This window comes from Nycticebus coucang, chromosome 18 (assembly GCF_027406575.1).
Source record: "Nycticebus coucang isolate mNycCou1 chromosome 18, mNycCou1.pri, whole genome shotgun sequence".
In the NCBI taxonomy this organism is placed as follows: domain Eukaryota; kingdom Metazoa; phylum Chordata; class Mammalia; order Primates; family Lorisidae; genus Nycticebus; species Nycticebus coucang.
Window position 1 is genome coordinate 41,980,362 of NC_069797.1, and position 21,381 is coordinate 42,001,742.

The window sequence follows — 21,381 nt, forward strand, 5'->3', positions numbered from 1 at the left end:
CTTGATGTCTTATAGTGAAGTCCAGGAGATGGTAGCCCCACCTCACACACAGAACTGCCTCCTCTTAAATATGAATGGACAAACAAGGATTGTTATTCATTTGAAGAAGACTTGGAAAAAGAATAAGATATGCAAACAGAAAAAAAAAAGGAACTCCAAAGAAATAAAATGTAGGGATCAGAAAAAAAAAAAAATTAAGGGTTGGGTGCTATGGCTCATGCCTGTAATCCTAGTACTCTGGGAGGCTGAGGTAGGAGGATTCCTTACGCTCAGGAGTTTGAGCCCAGCCTGAGTGAGAGTGAGAGTGAGACCCCCATCTCTACTAAAATTAGAAAAAACAGGTAGGCACTGAGGCAGGCACCTATAGTCCTAGCTACTCAGCCAGGGGCTGAGACTGAAGGATCACATGAACCCAAGAGTTTGAGGTTGCTGTGAGCTAGGCCGACACCACAACACTCTAGCCTGGGGCAACAGAGTGAGACCCTGTCTCAAAAAGTTTTTTTATTTTTGGGCGGCGCCTGTGGCTCAGTCGGTAAGGCGCCGGCCCCATATACCAAGGGTGGCAGGTTCAAACCCGGCCCCAGCTGAACTGCAACCAAAAAATAGCTGGGCGTTGTGGCGGGTGCCTGTAGTCCCAGCTACTCAGGAGGCTGAGGCAAGAGAATCGGCTTAAGCCCCAGCATATGGGACCAGCGCCCCACTCCTTGAGCCACAGGTGCCACCCAGTTTTTTTATTTTTAAACTATTAATCACTGGATGAGGATTCGACTACAACTCAGACACTACCTAACAAATGCAAACAATGTTACCCAACTGCACGTACCCTTATATTAATCTGAAATTTAAAACAAATTAATACCCTTAAAGAATAAAATAATTCATACGTGAAACAAGAACAAGAGGCATTTAAAAATATTAAGAAAAGGCTTTTAGAAATTAAGAATGTAACAGAAATTCAAAACTTTAAAGGAGAGGTCAGCCAATAACACTGAGAAAAAAATCCAGAAAGTATATTCAAAAGACAAATCAGAGGAGTAAAAAATAAGAAAATCAGAGAATAAATCCAAGAGCTTTAAAATACAAATTGTAGGCCGGGCAAGGTGGCTCATACCTGTAATCCTAAAACTCTGGGAGGCTGAGGCAGGTGGATCACTTGAGAGTTCAAGACCTGCCTGAGCAAGAGCGAGAACCTGTCTCTGTTAAAAATAGAAAAACTAGCTGTGTATCCATGGTGGGCCCCTGAAGTCCCAGCAACTTGGGAGGATGAGGCAAGAGGATTGGTCAACCCTAAGAATTTGAGGTTGCTCTGAGCTATGCTGCCCTGGCATTCTACCGAGGGTGACAGAGTGAGACTCTGTCTCAAAAAATTAAATTAAATTAAAATTACAAAAAATTTCAAAAACCAGAGGGAAATTCTAGAAGAAAATATCTTAGAAATGAAAGCATTACTTTCCAGAGAAAAAAGGCCAACCAAGTGTCCAGCATATGAATGAAAGAATACATCAAAATACATCATCTCATGAAACTCCAGAAGAGTTTAAAAAAGGGGAGGGGGGGCCTCAGTGCCCCTAGATCAGTTCTTAGGGGGCTGGTCACATACACCGGGGCTGGCAGATTCAAACCTGGCCCAGACCTGCTAAACAGCAATGACAACTGCAACAAAAAAATACCTGGGTGTTGTGGTGAGCGCCTGTAGTCCCAGCTATTGAGGAGGCTGAGGCAAGAGAATCACTTAAACCCAAGACTTTCAGGTGCTGTGAGCTGTGATATAACAGCACTCTACCAAGGGCAACATAAACAGACTCAGTCTCAAAAAAAAAAAGGCCTAAAGCCTTTAAAAGAGAAAAAATAATGGTCACATAGAAAGGATTAGGAATTGGTATAACATCAGATTATTAACAGCAATAATGGAAATTCTAATTCAGTAGAGCAATTCCTTCAAATTTCTGAGAAGCAAAAATGAAACAGAACTCTATACTAGGCTAAATATCAATCACATGTGAGAAGAATAAAAACCTTTCACTCATACAAAGGCTCAAAAAAATTAAGTTTCCAGGCGGTGCCTGTAGCTCGGTGGGTAGAGCACCAACCACATACACTGAAGCTGCGGGTTCCAACCCAGCCCAGGCTGGCAAAAACAACAATGACAACTGCAACAAAAAGTAGCCGGGCGTTGTGGCAGGTGCCTGTAGTCCTAGCTACTTGGGAGGCTGAGGCAAGACAATCACTTAAGCCCATGAGCTGGAGTTTGCTGTGAGCTGCAAACATACTCCCTTTCTCAGAAAGCAACTTAGGAACTGTTCCATTCACTAAAATGAAGCCATAAACTAAAAAAATGAAAAACACAGAAACCAACAGAGGGACAACAGCAATTCTAGTATGGTAATTGTGTATGTCTCAGAGGAGAACAAGAAGATGGAAAATTCTGAAAGGCAAGTCTCCAAGAAAAAAAATTGGAATGTTTTTGTTTTGTTTTGCTTTGTTTTTGAGACAGAGTCTCACTCTGTCACCCTGGGTACAGTGCCATGGTGTTATTGCTCACAGCAACCACAAACTCCTGGGTTCAAGCAATCTTCTTGCCTCAGTCTTCCAAATAGCTGGTTGCACCTGCCACGATGCTCAGCTAATTTTTTCAAGGGATAGGGGTCTCACGCTTGCTCAGGCTGGTCTCCAGCTCTTGAGCTCAAGCAATATGCCCGCCTCAGCCTCCGAAAAAATTGTTATTGATATATTACATGATGTGTTACAGCTAACAGTAAAGTAAATTTCCCCTGAATAATGACATTTAGAGATGGCAGTAGCTGCTGATAGCAAAACAAACAACCCTCACCTCCACAGCAAATAGAAAAAAAAACAAGTATTAACTTGTACAAGAAAAAAATTGCAATCAAAAGATACTACATAGCTCAACTATAAATACTACTTCTATAGACATAATAAAATGCTTTAACTAAAAGTTTGGGTCAAAAAGTAGCCCGGCTACTTTTTGTTGCAATTATCATTGTTGTTTTTGCTGGCCTGGGCTGGGTTCGAACCCACAGCCTCAGTGTATGTGGCTTGTGCCCTACTCCCCAGATTGAGCTGAGCTACAGGCGCTGCCTGGAAACTTAATTTTTTTGAGCCTTTGTATGAATAAAAGGTTTTTATTTAAAATATTTAAAATATGCTTTAAATATTGCTTTAACCAAAAGTTTTGGTATACCTGTGTAAGGAAAAATAGGGGAAGGAGAAATGTGTATTGGAGGAAGATTCAAAGGAAGTCAACAGATAATTTATAAATTGGAAATTCAGGGAAATCAGTTATAATAAGCATATTATTGGTATATATTGAGATATAAATGGCAGAATAAAAGACAAAAGAGCTTAAAACAGTTGTCTCTGTATAAATTAGTCTAAAATAAAAAGGTATGAGGCAGACCTTATATAATAGCTTCCTGTTATGTGCATTTATTAATTTGATGTAAGTAAAAATTAAATTTCAAAAGCATATATATTCCCCCAGATCTACTAAATCAAAATCTCAACTAAGTCAGGTCTCTAGGACTCTGTTTTCTAGAGCTGACCAGGCAATACTGAACAGTAGAGATCCGCTGACTAAAGAAGAACTAAGTAACCCAGTGTTCTTTAAATTTTGCTGCACGTTGGAATCATCTGGGGAATCTTTTAAAAAAATACTGACTCCCATCTACAGACATCTGATTTTATTGGGATGGATTACAATCTGGGGAGTAGGAGTTTTAAAAGTTCTCCAGATGATCTTAATGTGCAGCCAAATTTGGAACCACTGCAATAATGCAAGACATGATAATGATCTAAGTCACAATTAACCGCAAATAACTATACATGAGAATCCTTTTTCTTTTTTTTTGAGACAGGGTCTCTGTTGCCCAAGCTAGAGTGTACTGATGTCATCATAGTACACTGCAACCTCAAAGTCCTAAGTCTCCAGTGATCCTCCTACTTCAGCCTCCTGAATACCTGGGACTACAGATGCATGCCACCATACCAGCCTAATTTTTAATTTTTGTTGTAGAAACAAGGTCACACAACATTCCTCTGGCTGGTCTTGGACTCCTGCCCTCCAGCACTCCTCATACCGTGGCTTCCTAAACTGCTGGGATTATAGGCATAAGCCACCACACCTGACCCATAACCCAGTTTTAAAGAACTTTCTCAAGTTACAAATACATCAAGGTTTCTCTCAATTTCTTTTATTTTTTTTTTAGGAAGGGGGACAGAGTCTCATTATGTCGCCCTCGGTAGAGTACCATGGCAACACAGCTCACAGCAACCTCAAACTCTTGGGCTTAGGCGATTCTCTTGCCTCAGCCTCCCAAGTAGCTGGGACTACAGGTGCCTACCACAACACTTGGTATTTTTTTTGTTGTAATTATTGTTTGGCAGGTCTGGGCCGGGTTCAAACCCACCAGCCCTAGTGTATGTGGCTGGCGCCCTAGCCACTGAGCTATGGGCACAGAAACTTCCCTCAATTTCTTTTTTTTTTTTTTTTTTTTTTTTTTTGAGACAAAGTCTCAAGTTGTCACCCTGGGTAGAGTGCTGTGGCGTCACAGATCACAGCAACCTCAAACTCTTGGGCTTAAGGATTCTCTTGCCTCAGCCTCCCAAGTAGCTGGGACTACAAGTGCCTACCACAGTGCCCAGCTATTTTTTGTTGCAGTTGTCATTGTTGTTTAGCAGGCCTGGGCTGGGTTCAAACCCGCCAGCCTCAGTGTATATGGCTGGCACCCTACCCCCTGAGCTACAGGTGCCGCCCCTTCTCCCAATTTCTTTTTTTTTTTTTTAGAGACAGAGTCTCACTTTATCGCCCTCAGTAGAGTGCTGTGTTGTTACAGCTCACAGCAACCTCCAGCTCTTGGGCTTAGGTGATTCTCCTGCCTCAGCCTCCCGAGTAGCTGGGACTACAGGTGCCCACCACAACACCCGGCTATTTTTTTGTTGCAGTTTGGCTGGGGCTGGGTTTGAACCCGCCACCCTCGGTATATGGGGCCGGTGTCCTACCCACTGAGCCACAGGTGCCGCCCCCAATTTCTTAAAGTTATAACAACTCTAATTAGCAATCTTCAGAAAAGCGTTATAGTGTCACATACTTAATATATTAATTTCGACATAAATGGTTTTGTGAAAATTCTTTCCAACAATTAAGTTTAGGTTATTTCATCTTATCGCTGCTATACATTCATCTATTATGCGTAACAATACACTGAATTTACCTTCTCGGCATCACAGTATTAAGAACCATCCATAGTTTATTGACTGTTTGAAGAATTCTCCGTGGAACTCCTGAATTCAACAGCTGACTCATATTGGATATTAATACATCCGCATATGGTATAAGTTCACTGGCAGAGAGTAGAGTCAAGTGTTCTATAATCTGCATCACTTGTGTGTAATTTACTGGGACAGCTGAAAATGCTGAAAAGAACATTAAGTAGTCATAAACTACATTCTGTGAAGTTTGCCAGGCAGGGAAGTACTATTGCTCTCTTACACTATAGGCCAAACAATCAAGAAAATGATGTTGCTAAAAAATAAAACTTTCAATCCTAGCTATAGTTTTGACTACACTTAAAATGAGGGCCTTAAGAAAAATTCATGGACGAAAAATTTCATAAAGAACAAAAATTTCATTTTAAAAATCAGTAGTGATTAAACCCTAATCTCATTTTCTCAGTGATTCAGATGGATTTTAAAAACACAAGCAAAGAGGAATATATACTAAAGTATCGCTTGTGGTCACTAACATTCATTTGAGAAATTCAAATTTCCTGACACTTTCCTCCAAGTGCCCCCTTTATAGGAATAAGCACCCAGCAAATTGCTGTTACTAAAAAACATCTAGAATTGTCTTTTCCAATAAAGTAGTCACTAACCACATGTGGCTATTAAGCACGTGAAATGTAACTAGTCCAAATTGAAATGTGTTGTAAAATGCACACAAAATTGCAAAGACTTAGTAGGGGGAGAGTAAAATATTAATAATTCTTATGTTGATTCCATGATTAAATAATATCAGATACATTTGGTTAAATAAAATGATTATTTAAATTAATACTACCTGTTTTCTTTTTACCTTTTTAATGTAGCTAATAGAAGGTATATACATGTGGCTTGGATTATATTTCTGTTTAACAGTGCTGACCTAGAACATTTATCCATTAACGAGTATTCCATCACCCTTGTTTCTAACCAGTTTAGGACCTTCCTAGAACCACACTACCTTTTAAGCGATATAACTTAGCACCATAAAAGAAAAGAGACAAGCATGTCAGAAAGAAATGGTTGAAGGTCTTTAATCTCAAACAGAATTACTTAAAATATATTCTCCAAAACACTGTTATATCCCCAACAAAATTCTGTAGGATTTCAGTTAAACTAACTTCTCCTTACACTACAAAAGGAATAAAAGGAGGATCAATGTACTATACCTTCCTGGAGTTGTTTAGGAGAGTGGCTTTTGGCATTGTTAGTCAGGAGCATTCGCCTCAACAGGGCATCAGTCCCTGTGATTTCTTCTTCACAGATCCAGTCATCCACAATACACAAATGTGGATAGTTAGTTGCAAGGAGACGTAGTAAAGCTGAATGCAAACCTTGAAAAGTTATAGAAAATCAATTGGATTCTCCATTTTCAAACAGCAGAAGCTTCCCCTACCTATGTCATTTTTAGCAAGCCAACAGGCCAGAAGGAAAGGTTGTCCTTTAAATAAGTGTTTTTCAAAGTATGATTAGAGCACCTCTGCCATCAGAAGTTTGGGAAGCTTGTTGCATATGCATAATAATGGATGCCGTCCCAGATGACTCTATCAGAAGCTCTGGAATTGAGCCTTGGGAATTTGTACTTCTTGTGCTTGCATATCACAGTTTAAAAAATTCTATACAATTTCTGCCATAGGGATGGTCTTTGCACTTAACAAAAAAAAAAAAAATTCTATACAGTAGTTCAAGCCAGTTTATCTACTTAAATAAAGACTCCCAAGTAATCTGATATGCATTGAGCTGGAACTACTACTTACAGCAAAAGTTCTCAAGCTTTCTTCTACACCACCCCAACATAAATAGTCTCCTATCCGAAAAAGTTGTTTTCACAAAGCAGTGGTTGAACAATTGAGGGGAGAGGAAAGAAAAATGGGGGTTGGGAGGAAGAATATACATTTGAGGAAAATTACACATGATTTAAAAAAAAAAAAACCCACTCAGAAATACTGACAGGCTTCTATAGAGAATATGCCCTTTCCTCCCATCCCAATGAGTTTTATTGCTGTAACTGGGTAAAATTAAAGTTGATCACTTTGAGTGCCTAAAAGGTCTCAGGTTGTTTATATACATATTCTCATTTTACCCTAAAATTCCTACAAAGTAAGCAATAATGTCTCCACTCTATTGTAAGGAACAAAATAGGCTGAAAGACATGTATTAACCATTCCAAAATCACACAGCTAGTATGTTAGCTAAAGGAAGCAGTTACTAATGATACCCACAATAGGGTGCATTTGTTTTCATTCAACATAGGTGAAAGAAGATCAAAGAAATGGGAAAACTTCCTTTCACCAAATCAAAGCTTTGTTTCTAACACTTTGCCTACAGCACCATTTGGCTATTTATAACTATAATGTATAACTATAATGTGTAATATTAATGAGAAAAAATCTATGATGACACAATTAAAAATGCCTATTAGTTATATGAAGTAGCACTATGCTACATACTCAACCTAATAAATATTGTTGCTGCTACACTATTATTATCATCACCATCAAAGTAATAAGAGTAATAATAGTAGTAGCAATAGTAGGAATCAAAGTATTTTAGATCCAATCAACCCCTTATTATGCAACTTAGATCAAATCATACCACCACTTAGGCACAGTGCAGATAAAATCAGCTTCCTTTTTCACATAAAGAGCTTAAAACTGATGTTACCATGTCTGAAAAGACATTGTTTAGCTATTGAAAATGGTAATATTTTAAAGTTTAAATCTCTAAATGTGGGCAGTGCCTGTGGCTCAAAGGAGTAGGGCGCCAGCCCCATATGCTGTAGGTGGTGGGTTCAAACCCAGCCCCAGCCAAAAAAAAAATTACAAAAAATAATAATAATAATAATAATAATAAATAAATCTCTAAATGCACATAATATATGTATACTTAAAATATACTCAATATTCAAAAACACTATTTACAAAAGTGCATATTAATGTACATTTTCACACTCTTTTCAATAAATTGTGTTAACTGCAAAATGTTGCCAAATGTAACATTATTTCTTTGGAAATAAAATATGCAAAGATGTAAGTAAATAAATGCAGACATCTGGTTAACAATGAGCAATGAAGCCTCAAGTTTCTCCTTAAATCCTACCATAACAGTGAAAGGAAAAAAATTCCTACTTTAAGGAAAGAAAAACACCCATATTCTAACATTTTAAGGTGTTTAATTTAGAAAAACACCGAAGTTTTAAAAATACTACTATACAGATACATTTATTAGTCAGTAATTATAGTAAAAATATGACATATCCATACTATAGAATATTACAGAACATTTAAAAACAATAAGGCACCAGGTGCAGTGGCTCATGCTTATAATCCCAGCACTTTCGGAGAATAAAACAGGAGGATCACTTGAGACCAAGAGTTCAAGTCCAGCCTATACAACATAGCAAGACACTGTCTCTACAAAAAATAAAAAATTAGCTAGGCGTGGTAGCACACACCTGTAGTAGCTACTCAGGAGGCTGAGCCCAGAGGATCACTCAATTGAGCCTGGGAGTTGGACAGTTGGTGATTGCAGTGAGCTGTGACCGTAACACTACACTCCAGCCTAGGTGACAGGGCAAGACTCTGCCTCAAAAAAAACAAAGGAAAAAAACCAATAAGGTAGATTGACATGTACTCAGATGAAAAGATGTTCAAGTGTCCAAGAAAAAAAACAGAATGTCTCAGAAGAGGCACAATATAACACAATTCATAGTTCTTTGTAAAACTGGTTTTTAAGGCCGGGCGCAGTAGCTCATACCTGTAATCCTAGCACTTGGGAGGCCGAGGCCGGTGGATTGCCTGAGCCCATGATACAAAACCAGCCTGAGCGCAAACAAGACCCCATTTCAAAAAACAGCTGGGAGTTGTGGCAGGCGCCTATAGTCCCAGCTACTCAGGAGGCTGAGGCAAAAGAATCACTTGAGCCCAAGAGTCTGAAGTTGCTGTGAGCTATGATGCTACAGCACTCAACTGGGGGTGACAAAGTGAGACTCTGTCTCAAAAAACTAAAAAAAATTGGTTCTTTTTTACTTGTGTGTATATCTATAGGTTCAACCATATGAAACTGTTTCCATAAGACAAAATTAATTTAAAATCTCCAATGAAAATCTCTGAAAATACCAAACTAAAAACAGTTGGTGCTTTGAAGGGTGAAGAGTGGTTTTCAATAAGTGAAATAATAGACGTAGCGAAAGTAAAGGGAAATTTCACTCCAGAACTGTTTGAATTTTTAACATTGAGGGCAGAGTAGTTCAGGCCTATAATATCAACACTTTAGGAGGCCAAGGAGAGAGGATAGTTTAAGACCAGGAGTTCAAGATCATCCTAGGCAACATAGTGAGATACCATTTCTTTTTTCTTTCTTTCTTTTTTTTTGTTTTTAAGAGACAGTCTCACTTTATCACCCTCAGTAGAGTGCCATGGCATCACAGCTCACAGCAACCTCCAACTCCTGGGCTTAGGCGATTCTCTTGCCTCAGCCTCCCAAGTAGCTGGGACTACAGGCGCCCGCCAGAACACCTGGCTATTTTTTTGTTGCAGTTTGGTTGGGGCCTAATTCAAACCCACCACCCTCGGTATATGGGGCTGGCGCCCTACCCACTGAACCACAGGCACCACCTATGAGATACCATTTCTTAATAAAACAAAACAAAAGTTAGCCAGGCATGGTAGTATGTTCCTATAATCCCAGTTACCCAGTAGGTAACCTCAAAAAAAAAAAAAAAAACAAAAAATGGCTGGCTGCCATAGTTCAGTGGTTAGCGCACCAGAGGAGGTGGTTTGAACCTCACCTGGGCCTAATTAACCAAAAAAATGAAAGGAAAAAAAAATTGAGCACCTATTACACTTTAACATTGTAAACAGCAACAGTTTTTAAACAACTTAGCAGTAAAAATAAAATAAATACCTCCCAACTCCTGCTGCAGCCCTTGAGCCTGTCGAATAAGAAATTTGATAGGAATCTGATCCATTAAAGAAGAAGAGTATGATTTGGGCTTCCTTTGCATGGCAGCTGTCAGTCAAATGAAATAAAGTGTCAGAAACAACAGAAATCTTAACAGTCAACCCTAATGGGAAAAACAATGTCAAATTACTTTTAATTCACTTAATCCGTGAATAGAGCCATAAAGACTGAAGAATCACAACCAAAACAGTGGCTACACAACATAAGAAAATACACTGATCTTAATCTGCCTTAAAAAGAAAATACGCTGAAATTGAAACTAGTGTGGAGAAAAATCATAAAATAGGTGAGAGAAGTGGCTACACTAAAATAACCAATAAGTCAGTCAAACGTTCCCCAAATCTAATTAGGAACATCACATGCAGGTCAGGAACATATAGCTTAGAGTTTCATAACTCCAATGTAACTTACAAAAGGAAGCCTTAACTTAATCATGTTATGTACAGTAGTGGTGGATTTTTTTTTTTTTTTTTTTTTTTTGAGACAGAGCCTCACTCCTGTTGCCCCAGGTTAAAGTGTGGTAGCATCATAGCTCACAGCAAACTCAAACTCTTGGGCTCACGTGATTCTCTTGCCTCAGCCTCCCAAGTAGCTGGACCACAGGCATCTGCCACAAAGCCTGGCTGTTTTTAGAGACAGGGTGTCCCTCTTGCTAAAGCTGGTCTCGAATTCCTGAGCTCAAGCAATCCACCCACCTGAGCTTCCCAGAGTGCTAGGATCATAGGTGTGAGCCATCACGCCTGGCTGGCTGACTCTTTTTAAAGGAAGTTAGGCAACAAAATTTGACTTCTTTCTCTCCTACCTTCAACCAGCCATGCCCATCCTTTTTTTTTTTTTCCTTTCTTTCTAAAAACTTCGTCTTACTTCCTGTTCTTTGCTGCTACCCTAATAATTCAGTGCCTACTCATTCTCTGTTTTAATAGCTTCTATGGCCCAATTTCCTTGCCTCTGTTCTCTTTTTATTTCATCCTTCACCCTGAAGTCATAGTCCTTTTATTTAAATACAGATTTGGCTGTATTCCCAAATACAGTGGATTTCCCAGATTTCGGTGGATTCCCAGATCTTACAGGGGAAAGGGCCTTGTCAGTAACACTATTTTTCTCTGTCTCATCTTTACTACATGCTGTATGTGCAGCATCCTGAAGTCACTTTGCTTGTATACCATAGGAATATATGAGAATCTCTGAGTGTTTATAGTTTTAGAAAGCATATTCAAATCGGGCACAGTGGCTTACACCTGAAATCCTAGCACTCTGAGAGGCCAAGGTAGGTGGATTATTTGAGCTCGGGAGTCAAGACCAGCCTGAGCAAGAATGAGACCTTGTCTCTACTAAAAACAGAAAAGTTAGCTGGTTGTTGTGGTGGGCACCTACAGTCCCAGTTACTTGGGAGTCTTGAGGATCGTTTGAGCCTAAGAGTTTGAGGTTGCTGTAAACTATGACAACGCCATGGCACTCAACCAAACCCAAGCCAACAAAGTGAGATGCTGTCTCAAAAAATAAACAAACAAATAAGCATATTTAATATACTTATTTTTTTTCAAATTACAAGTAGTAAAGCTTAACAATATATTTTGATTAAAGACAAGAAGAACTGTATTAGTGCAAGTGCTAGAATAAAAGGTTGAGAATCACTATCTATGTAGGCCCTATACCTCATGATTAGATATAACCCCCCTTTTAAATTACTAAATTAGCATCCTTGTTTTCCACACTAATCTTTTATGAATTGAGGAAGAATCAATCAGGAAGCAGTTAAAACAGTTACAAGTTCCAGTGACAGTCCGTGGGTCTTATCCCTTGTAAACTACAGATAATTTGTCTCACAGAATTCCTGTGAGGGCTTTCATGAGTTAACATCTATAAAGTACGTCAATATTGTCTGACACATAGCAAGCACTCAAATGTTCTCTAGTATTTTTAAGATCTAGAGTCCCCAAGATCAGCTTAATGTGAACTATGAATACTTTGAGTTTCTGGACTAATGACACTGAAGACAAATCCTGAATACATTTTTTTTTTTTTTTTTTGAGACAGAGTTTTATTTTGTTGCGCTCGGTAGAGTGCTGTAGCATCACGGCTCACAGCAACCTCCAGCTCTTGGGTTTAGGCTATTCTCTTGCCTCAGCCTCCCGAGTAGCTAGGACTACAGGCACCTGCCACAATGCCTGGCTTTTTTTTTTTTATTGCAGTTTGGCTGGGTCCAGGTTCAAGCCTGCCACCCTCGGCATATGGGGCCAGCACCCTACTCACTGAGCTACAGGCGCCACCCCCTGAATACATATTAATGATACCATCAAAGAACTAGCAGCCAGGTGGCGCCTTTGGCTCAGTGAGTAGGGCGCCGACCCCATATATCGAGGATGGTGGGTTCAAACCTGGCCCTGGCTAAACTGCAACAAAGGGTGGCTGGGAGTTGTGGCGGGCACCTGTGGTCACAGCTACTTGGGAGGCTGAGGCAAAAGAATCACCCAAGCCCAGGAGCTGGAGTTTGCTGTGAGCTGTGACAGCACAGCACTCTACCAAGGGCAATAAAATGAGACTTTGTCTCTACAAAAAAAAAAAAAACTAGCAGCCCATGAAGCCCCACCTATAACAACTGTTTCTTTTTAAGATCTTTGTGAAACATAACATCAATCATATTCTTAATCTTTCAGTAAAAGACTAAACTATAATTATGAAAGGCCTATGAGATGATCGTTGGTCTTACACATATAACATGACCAATTACATTTCAAATTTCCTCCAATGTATGGCTTGCAAAGTTTCAAAGCTAACATTTAACTCTACCCTTAGCAAAACTGTAGAAATGTTTTGAATATTATTTATTTTTTGTTTTGTTTTTCTGAGACAGAGTTTTACTGTGTCAACCTGGGTAGAGTGCTATGGTATCGCAGCTCAGAGAAACCTCAAACTCTTGGGCTCAAGAGATATTCTTTTTTTGTTGGTTTTTTAGAAAATGCAGTGAAGGCTATGTTAACCAGTTTGATGGAAGTATTTCAAATTGTATATAAAACGAGTATTGTAACTGTAATGCAATTATTGTACCCCATAATTGCATTAATGTACACAGCTATGATTTAATAAAAAAAAAAAAAAAAAGATACTCTTGCCTCAGCTTCCCAAGTAGCTGGGACTACAGGGGCCCCCCACAATGCCTAGCTAGCTTCTGTATTCTTTTTTTTAATACAGACGGTCTTGCCCTTGCTCAGGTTGGTCTCAAACTCCTGAGCTCAGGCAATCTGCCCACCTTGTCCTCCCAGAGTGCTAGGATTACAAGTGTAAGCCACTACTCTGGGCCCCCCTTGTTACTTTTCTTAGAGTTTAAATCCTTAAAAAGATGGAAAACTTCCTATTCATTTATGAAATTAACATAAACATGATACCAAAGCCTAAAAAAAAAGGAAAAAAAAAAGTCAACTTGACTAGCTTAAACACAAAAGGAAAAATCTTTGTTTTCTTTTTGTTTTTTTATAGCCTACTGAGTGAACTGCAAAATCTTTTTGTTATTATTATTAAACTTGTCTTTTTAGTTATTTATTTTTATTTCAGATTAACATGAGGGTACAAATGATTAGGTTACATTGTTTGTGACAGGTAAAGGCCAAGTTGTTGTTGAGCCCTATCACTCAGGGGTTGTGCTGTAAACCCCTACATTGTGCACACGAGGTGAGAGCACACCAATCACCCTCTTTCCTCCCTTTCCCACCCCCTCTCCCTACACCCACTTGAATTTAATTGTGTTTTTCTCTCATGTGGGCATGTAGTTGTATCTATTGGTTTCTTATTAGTATTGAGTACAATGGATACTTGTTTTTTTTGTGGGGGGGGGAGGTTGCAGTTTTTTTTTTTTGGCCGTGGCTGGGTTTGAACTCGCCACCTCCAGTATATGGGGCCAGCGCCCTACTCCTTGAGCCACAGGCACCGTCCGGATACTTGTTTTTTTATTCTTGTAATACTTTACTAAGGAGAATATGCAGAAAAATCTTAATAAAAAAAACAAGCAAATCAAATCTAGTGCCATACTAAAAGAATACTATACCAAGGAAAAGTATAGTCCATTCCGGGAATATAAAAACATTAATTATACAATGAAATATACAAACAGACTACACAAATTATTTCAATAAGTGCCAAAATACTTTACTTGATGAGTAAAAAAATTTTTAGAACAGTGATACCCTGGCTGGGTAAAGTGACTCATGCTTATAATCTAGCATGCTGGGAGGCCAAGGGGGGAGAATTGCTTGAAGCCAGGGGTTTGAGAACAGCCTGAACTAGAGTGTGACCCTGTCTTAATAAAAAACAGAAAATCAAGCCAAGCACAATAGAACAGGCCTGTAGTCTCGGCTACAAGGAGGCTGAGACAGGAAGATCACTTAAGCCCAAGACTGTGAGGTTATAGTAAGCTATGGTGATGCCACTACATTCTTTCCCAAGCAAAACAGTGACATCCTATCCCAAAAGAAAAAACCAATGATATCTTAACAATAAGAAAAAAATTCAGGGCTTAGCTAGTCCAAGCTAAATACCAATATCTTTTCTATAACCATTGATAACTTGTTAGAAGATTATATAGACCCCATATAAAGTTAATTATAAAATTTTATTAATAGACATTAAAAAATAGCTGGAATCTAGCTCAGCACCTGTAGATCAACGGCTAGGGCGCCAGCCACATACGCCAGAGCATCTTTCCACCCATTATCCACTTCCCACCTGGTGGACTCTCCAATGTCTGTTATTCCATTCTGTATGTTCATGTGCACCCACTCTTTTGTTCTTAAAAGACATGTAGTATTTGACTTTCTGTTTCTGAAAGTCACTTAGGATAATGGCTTCTAGTTCCATCCGTGTTGCTACAAAAGACATATTTCATTCTTTATTGTGGCTAAGTAGTATTCCATGGTATGCACATACACCATATTTTCTTTTTTTTTTTTTTCGTCATCAGAGTCGGTTTATTGAGGAGACCAGGGTGCCGTGTGTTAATTCCATTCACTTGAATACTTTTCATTAAGTCAAATGAGACCTGAAGTTACAAAATTACTTTCCCATACTTTCTTCAGAAACACAAAAAATAAACACAAAGAAATGTTCAAGAGAGTCTCATAGTTGCCCTCTTTTCTCTCCTCACCCCAAAGGTAGTCAGAGGACAGAAATGAAACATAGACAAAGCAAGTATTTCTGTTAGATTTCACTCTCAACTTTTCAAATCTTTCCAGTTTTTTTTTTAACTTTTGCACCAAAAAAGGTATCAATACTTTTTATTCCACTCTTGTCAACTTTAGTCAAAGCCTTCTGAGCTGCAGTCATTTTTTAATTTTTCTTCTCGGTCTTCAAATCTTTACTGTTAAACTTAGTGTAATCTTCTTTGGCTTCTACAGGTTCATCTGATAACTTTATTTTCTTTGATGGAGGATTTGGCCATGAAGCTGGAAGCTCTGGAAGCTGGAGGTGTTTAGATAAGGCATCACTTATTTCTTTAGGGATGTACTCAGATATCAGACCATGGGCACAGCGAATGTAATCCTCTTCCTTGTCACTGGCAACTTGATCACTGGAGAAAAATGCAGTCGACAGTACCCAGGCACTGACATTTACATTATTAGTTTTTAGTGTGACCACAGTCTGATTAACCTTTTTTTCCAGCCACTTTAAAGTCTTCTCTTTGCTATATTGTAGTATTTCTTGTTGGTTATTTCTTTTTCCTCTGTCACGTGGCGAAGTGATTTTTCAAGTTGAGGAAGTTTTAGCAACAAGATGCAATTGGTAAATACGTCATCCACCACAACTTGTTCTAGGGGCTGAAACTTTCCCTCCTTCCCAGCCTTGGTGAGATAGTGCAGAAGCAGGAACAGAGGGTCCACGGGGGTGGCGACGTGCAGAGCACCTCCGGATTGAACTGATTGATTTATAAACCAAGAATGGTGTTTTTCCTTGAAAACTTTTACTTAAAACAGCTGTTGTAGATACATATCGAACAAGTAAATGGCTCCTTCCCTTTAAGCACAGCACAGTCTCTGGCATCAAGGAAGCTGAGCCTGGATCCATTCCTACACATGCTGGGCACGCGTCCTTGGAGAAGCTACATAAATCTGAGTGTATCTCTCTTTCCACATCTGAACATGGGTTAACCAGTTTTACAAACATAAGCCCATGTTTCATCTTTGAAGCATCCTTCAAATATTCTGGAAGCAGGACCACGAGCTGCTGGGCGCGAGCCCCGTCCCCGCAGTCGAGGTGGGAGGCCATACCGTCCGCCTTCTCGGGCCGCACGGGGCCGCCACCGCAGCCCCGTCCGCACCGAAAATGGCGGGAGCAGGGCCTGACCCTGACCCAGCGGCGCGGCGGCTCGCCCCATGGGGCTGGTTCCTTTCGCTTCCCCATACACCATATTTTCTTTCTCCAGTCATTCACTGATGGACAAATAGGTTGAATCCATGACTTTGCTATTGTGAATAGTGCTACCATAAACATAAAAGTACATGTGTCTTTTTTACATAATATTTTGGTTTTGTATGGATAGATAAGAAGTACTGAGATTGCTAGATCAAATGGAAGGTCTATTTTTAGCTGTGAGAAAAACCTCCATACTATTTGCCATAGAGGTTATACAAATTTCAATGACCACTAACAGTATATAAAAGTTCCCTTTTTTAAGGATATAAAAGTATAAGTTTATTTTATAATTTAGAATGAGAGAGGGAGACAGGCAAGGGAAGAAGTGGGAAAGAGAGAGCAAAGAGACCAGATAGCAGAGAGATGGGATGGCATCCCAAAGAAAGAAAAGAAAGAAAGAACACCTGCTCTAAGAGTTCCCATTTCTCTGTATCCTTACCACACCTCTTGTGTTTTTGCTTTTTAAAAATAACAGTATTCGGTGGGTCGCGCCTGTGGCTCAAAGGGATGGGGCGCCAGCGCCATATGCCGGAGGTGGCGGGTTCAAACCCAGCCCTGGCCAAAAACTGAAAAATAAATAAATAAAAGTACTTGGCTCAGCACCTGTAGCTCAAGCAGCTAAGGCGCCAGCCACATACACCAGAGCTGGCAGGTTCGAATCCAGCCTGGGCCTGCCAAACAACGACAGCTACAACCAAAAATAGCCAGGCGTTGTGGCGGGTACCTGTAGGCCCAGCTTCTTGGGAGGCTGAGGCAAGAGAATAGCTTAAGCCCAGGAGTTTGAGGCTACTGTTAGCTGTGATGCCATAGCACTCTCCCCAGAGTGACAGCTTGAGGCTCTGTCTCAAAAAAATAAAATAAAATAAAAATAAAAATACTTAAAATTTAATTGAAAAGCAAAAATTATTTGATATTCCTAGATGGGAAGACTTACTATTGCAAAGATGTAAATTCTCTACAAATTAATCTACTTAGGCCATGCATGGTGGCTCATATCTATAACCCTAACACTTGGAAGGCCAAAACAGGAGGATCATCTGAGGCCAGGAATTCAAGACCAGCCTGAGCAACAGCAAGACCTCATGTCTATGAAGAAATTAAAGTTGGGGGGTCATGGCTTACTTCTGTAATCCTAGCACTCTGGAAGACCAAGGCAGGAGGATAACTTGAGTTCAGGAGTTTGAGACCAGCCTGAGCTAAGAGCGAGACCCTGTCTTTACTAAAAATATAAAAATTAGCTGGGCACTAAGACAGGCACCTGAATTCTTAGCTACTCAGGAGGCTGAGGTAGGAAGATCACTTGAACTCAGTAGTTTGAGGTTGCTGTGAGGTAGGCTAATGCTAGGACACTCTAGCCCGGAACAAAAAATGAGACTCTGCCTCAAAAAAAAAAAAAAAAAAAAATTAAAAAGTTAGCCATGCACAGTGGTACACACCACAGTCCTAGCTACTTGAAAGGCAGAGGCAGGAGGACTGCTTGAGCCCCAGAGTTTGAAGTTACAGTAAGCTGCAATCATGTACTGTACTCTAGACCCAGGCAACAGAGCACACCCTGTCTAAAAAAAAAAAAAAAATTAAAGCCAATGTGGTGGCTCATGCCTATAATCCTCATGGGAGGATTACTCTGGGAGGCCCAGGCAAGAGGACTGCTCGAGCCCAGGAATGAGAGACCAGCCTGAGCAAGAGTGAGATCCCATCTCTACTAAAAATAGAAAAATTAACTGTGTGTTGTGGCAGGAGCCAATAGTCCTAGCTACTCAGGAAGCTGAGGCAGGAGATCACTTAAACCCAGGAGTTTACGGCTACCGTGAGATAGGCTAATGGCAAGGGACTCTAGCCAGGCCAACAGAGTGACACTCTTTCTCAAAAAAAACAAAAAAAATTAATCTACAAATTTAACATAATTTTTATCAAAATTCCAATATAATATTTTTTGTGGAACCAGACAAAATTATTGGTAAGATTAAATATGTGAGAATACCAGAAATTCTGAATAAGAACAATATAAGTTAAAGGTACGGGAAATGTCAAAAAGAAAAAGAAAATCCAGAAACAGACATAGGGTTGGAATAAAATTTTTTTTTGTTTTTTTTTTTTTGAGACAGAGTCTCACTTTGTCACCCTCGGTATAGTGCCATGGCGCCACAGCTCACAGCAACCTCAAACTCTTGGGCTTAGCAATTCTCTTGCCTCCGCCTCCCAAGTAGCTGGGATTACAGGTGCCTGCCACAATGCCTGGCTACTTTTTGTTGCAGTTGTCGTTGTTGTTTAGCTGGCCTGGGCTGGGTTCAAACCCGCCAGCCTCAGTGTATATGGCTGGTGCTGTAACCACTGTACTATGGGCACCAAGCCAAAATGTACTTTTTTTTTTAAGAGGTAGGGTCTTGCTCTGTCACCCAGGCTAGCTTCAGTATCACAATCATAGCTCACTGTAACCTCAAATTCTGTGCTCAAGCAATCCCCCCACCTTAGCCACCAGAGCAGCTGGGACTACAAGCACAGGCCCCCACACTCAGCCAATATTTTTTTCTTTTTGTAGAGATGAGGTCTTGCTACATTATCTCAGCTCAGCACCCATAGCACAGTGGTTACAGTGCCAGCCACATGACAACTGCAATAAAAAAAAAACAGCTGGGCGTTGTGGGGGGCACCTGTGGTCCCAGCTACTTGGGAGGTTGAGGCAAGAGGATCCCTTAAGCCCAAGAGTTGGAAGTTGCTATGAGCTGTGATGCCACAGCACTCTACCGAGGGTGACATAGTGAGACTCTGTCTCAAAAAAAAAAAACAAGAAGAAAAAACATTACTACAACAGAAAAATATTTAAAATATATTATTAAGTGGAAAAAGCTGACTAAAAATATGTATTATGATTTCAACCTCATAAAAGCTATCATCATACGTGCAAAGATGGAAGGGTTTTCCAGCAAACTTCTAGTGGTGACTATCTCTGGGTAGTAGGATTACATACAGGAGGTTGGCCGGGCAAAATGGCTCATGCCTGTAATTCTAGCACTCTGGGAGGCTGAAGTGGGTGGATTGCTTTAGCTTAGGAGTTAGAGAACAGCCTGAGCAAGGGCAAGACCCTGTCTCTTAAAAATAGCCAGGTGTTGTGGCTGGCGCTGCAGTCCTAGCTAGTAGGGAGGCTGAGGCAAGAGCATCATTTGAGCCCAGGAGTTTGAGGCTGTTGTGAGCACTCTACCGAGTGTGACAAAGTGAGACTCTGTCTCAAAAAATAACAACAATAATAATAATGATTATGTCTGAAAAATAATAACAACAATAATAATAATGAGTACTGGTGCTTTATGCTTTGTTCTTTAAATTATTCTCATTTCCTGTATTTTCCCCACTAAATACTTTTGTTAAATGTTTGTATTTAAATTAAGTTCAAAATTAATATAAACTATTACTCTACAATATAGTCACATAACTACTGGACAAAACTTGATATAACTCCAGGTTTTACAGTTCTGAAACTTCAAACCATCAAGAAAAACATCTGCCTATGTTTCCTTAAAAGTCCTGCATTTTAGGTGGCGATGCAATGGTGTACACCTGTACTCCCACCTACTCAGGAGGCTGAGGCTGAAGGATCACTTGAGGCCAGGAGTTTGTGATTACAGTGAGCCAAGAATGCACCACTGCACTCCAGCCTGAAATCAAGCAAAAAAATTTCAGCTACAGCTCCTTCAGGTCTATCTCTTAATTTAGTTAAGAGATAAACTAAATTTGTTAATAAAATTGTTAAAACACAGATAATTCAGTTATCTATTAATTTAGCCTGTTAAATGTAGGACTGAGCCAGAAGGGGTGGTTATGTGCCCATTCGTGCATGATTTACCTATCAAGTATACAATGCCTATATTGCAAAGATATGATATTGGAGTTTGCTAGAATAGTGGCCTTATTTTATCATATAACAGCTTGGAAAGTAACAAAATAACGAGCAAATAAAAAGAACTACCACTAGAACCACTTCCCTATGCACAATTTACCTAAAGTCTTCGTGTTTGCTAGGAGAGTTTCCTCATACGACAGTATATAGTAGAGCACCAAAAGCTGGGCTGTGATGCTGAAACGCTGATTAAGGCGGATGCTGTCACCCTGGAAGTAATGTTACAAACATTTTAGAATAATGTTAAATTGCATGAGTGATTTTTTTATATAATAAAAGGATGAAAATAGACCATTCAGTGTTACTGCTCCCAAGCTCAGATAAAGCAGGGAGAAATGTTGCTGTGTTCACATTAAACTCAAAGAGACAACTTGAAATATAAATGAAACTTGAGATGGTATGAGAGACAAGATGCTTAAATAGTAAGTTAGGATAAAAAAAGAGTTCAGCTAGTACCTCTGAAAGACTGACAGGAATCTCAAGTATTATCAGAAATTATCATAAAGAAACTAATTCCTAAAAGAGATAATATATTTTAACTGTATTTGTGAAAAAAGCAACTATTTTTCCCTTCTAACAAAATGGGGGGAAAAGATTTTCATCAAATTCTTCATAAATGAATCTAGGTATATCTTAAGATTCCTGGGAAGCTAAACAAAGCTCTGCTGAGTATGTTAAAATCTCACACAGTACTTGTTCAAAAACACAATCTCCAGAGCACCCATTAGACTTTAAAATAAAGTTGTTGTTTTGGGTTTTTTTTTTTTCCAGTTTTTGGCCTGGGCTGGGTTTGAACCCACCACCTCCAGTATATGGGGCCAGCACCCTACTCCTTTAAGCCACAG

The 21,381-nt window shown here is 39.6% G+C and overlaps 1 protein-coding gene and 1 pseudogene across 4 annotated transcripts in view; both read right to left on the reverse strand.

Moving 5' to 3' along the window:
- INTS2 (integrator complex subunit 2) overlaps nt 1–21,381 on the reverse strand; it is a 69,283-nt gene that overhangs the window by 15,827 nt on the left and 32,075 nt on the right. For all 3 annotated transcript variants that reach the window (XM_053570022.1, XM_053570023.1, XM_053570021.1), the window contains exons 15-18: nt 20,637–20,745; nt 10,183–10,287; nt 6,447–6,611; nt 5,232–5,433 (exon numbers count right to left, since the gene is read on the reverse strand). In XM_053570022.1, the coding sequence (XP_053425997.1) occupies nt 5,232–5,433; nt 6,447–6,611; nt 10,183–10,287; nt 20,637–20,745 (581 nt within the window). The remainder of the gene's footprint in view (nt 1–5,231; nt 5,434–6,446; nt 6,612–10,182; nt 10,288–20,636; nt 20,746–21,381) is intronic.
- LOC128570169 (ribonuclease H2 subunit B-like) lies at nt 15,371–16,629 on the reverse strand (annotated as a pseudogene). The gene is made up of 2 exons (XR_008375531.1): nt 16,391–16,629; nt 15,371–16,242 (listed from the first exon to the last, which is right to left on the reverse strand). The product of XR_008375531.1 is annotated as a ribonuclease H2 subunit B-like (transcript).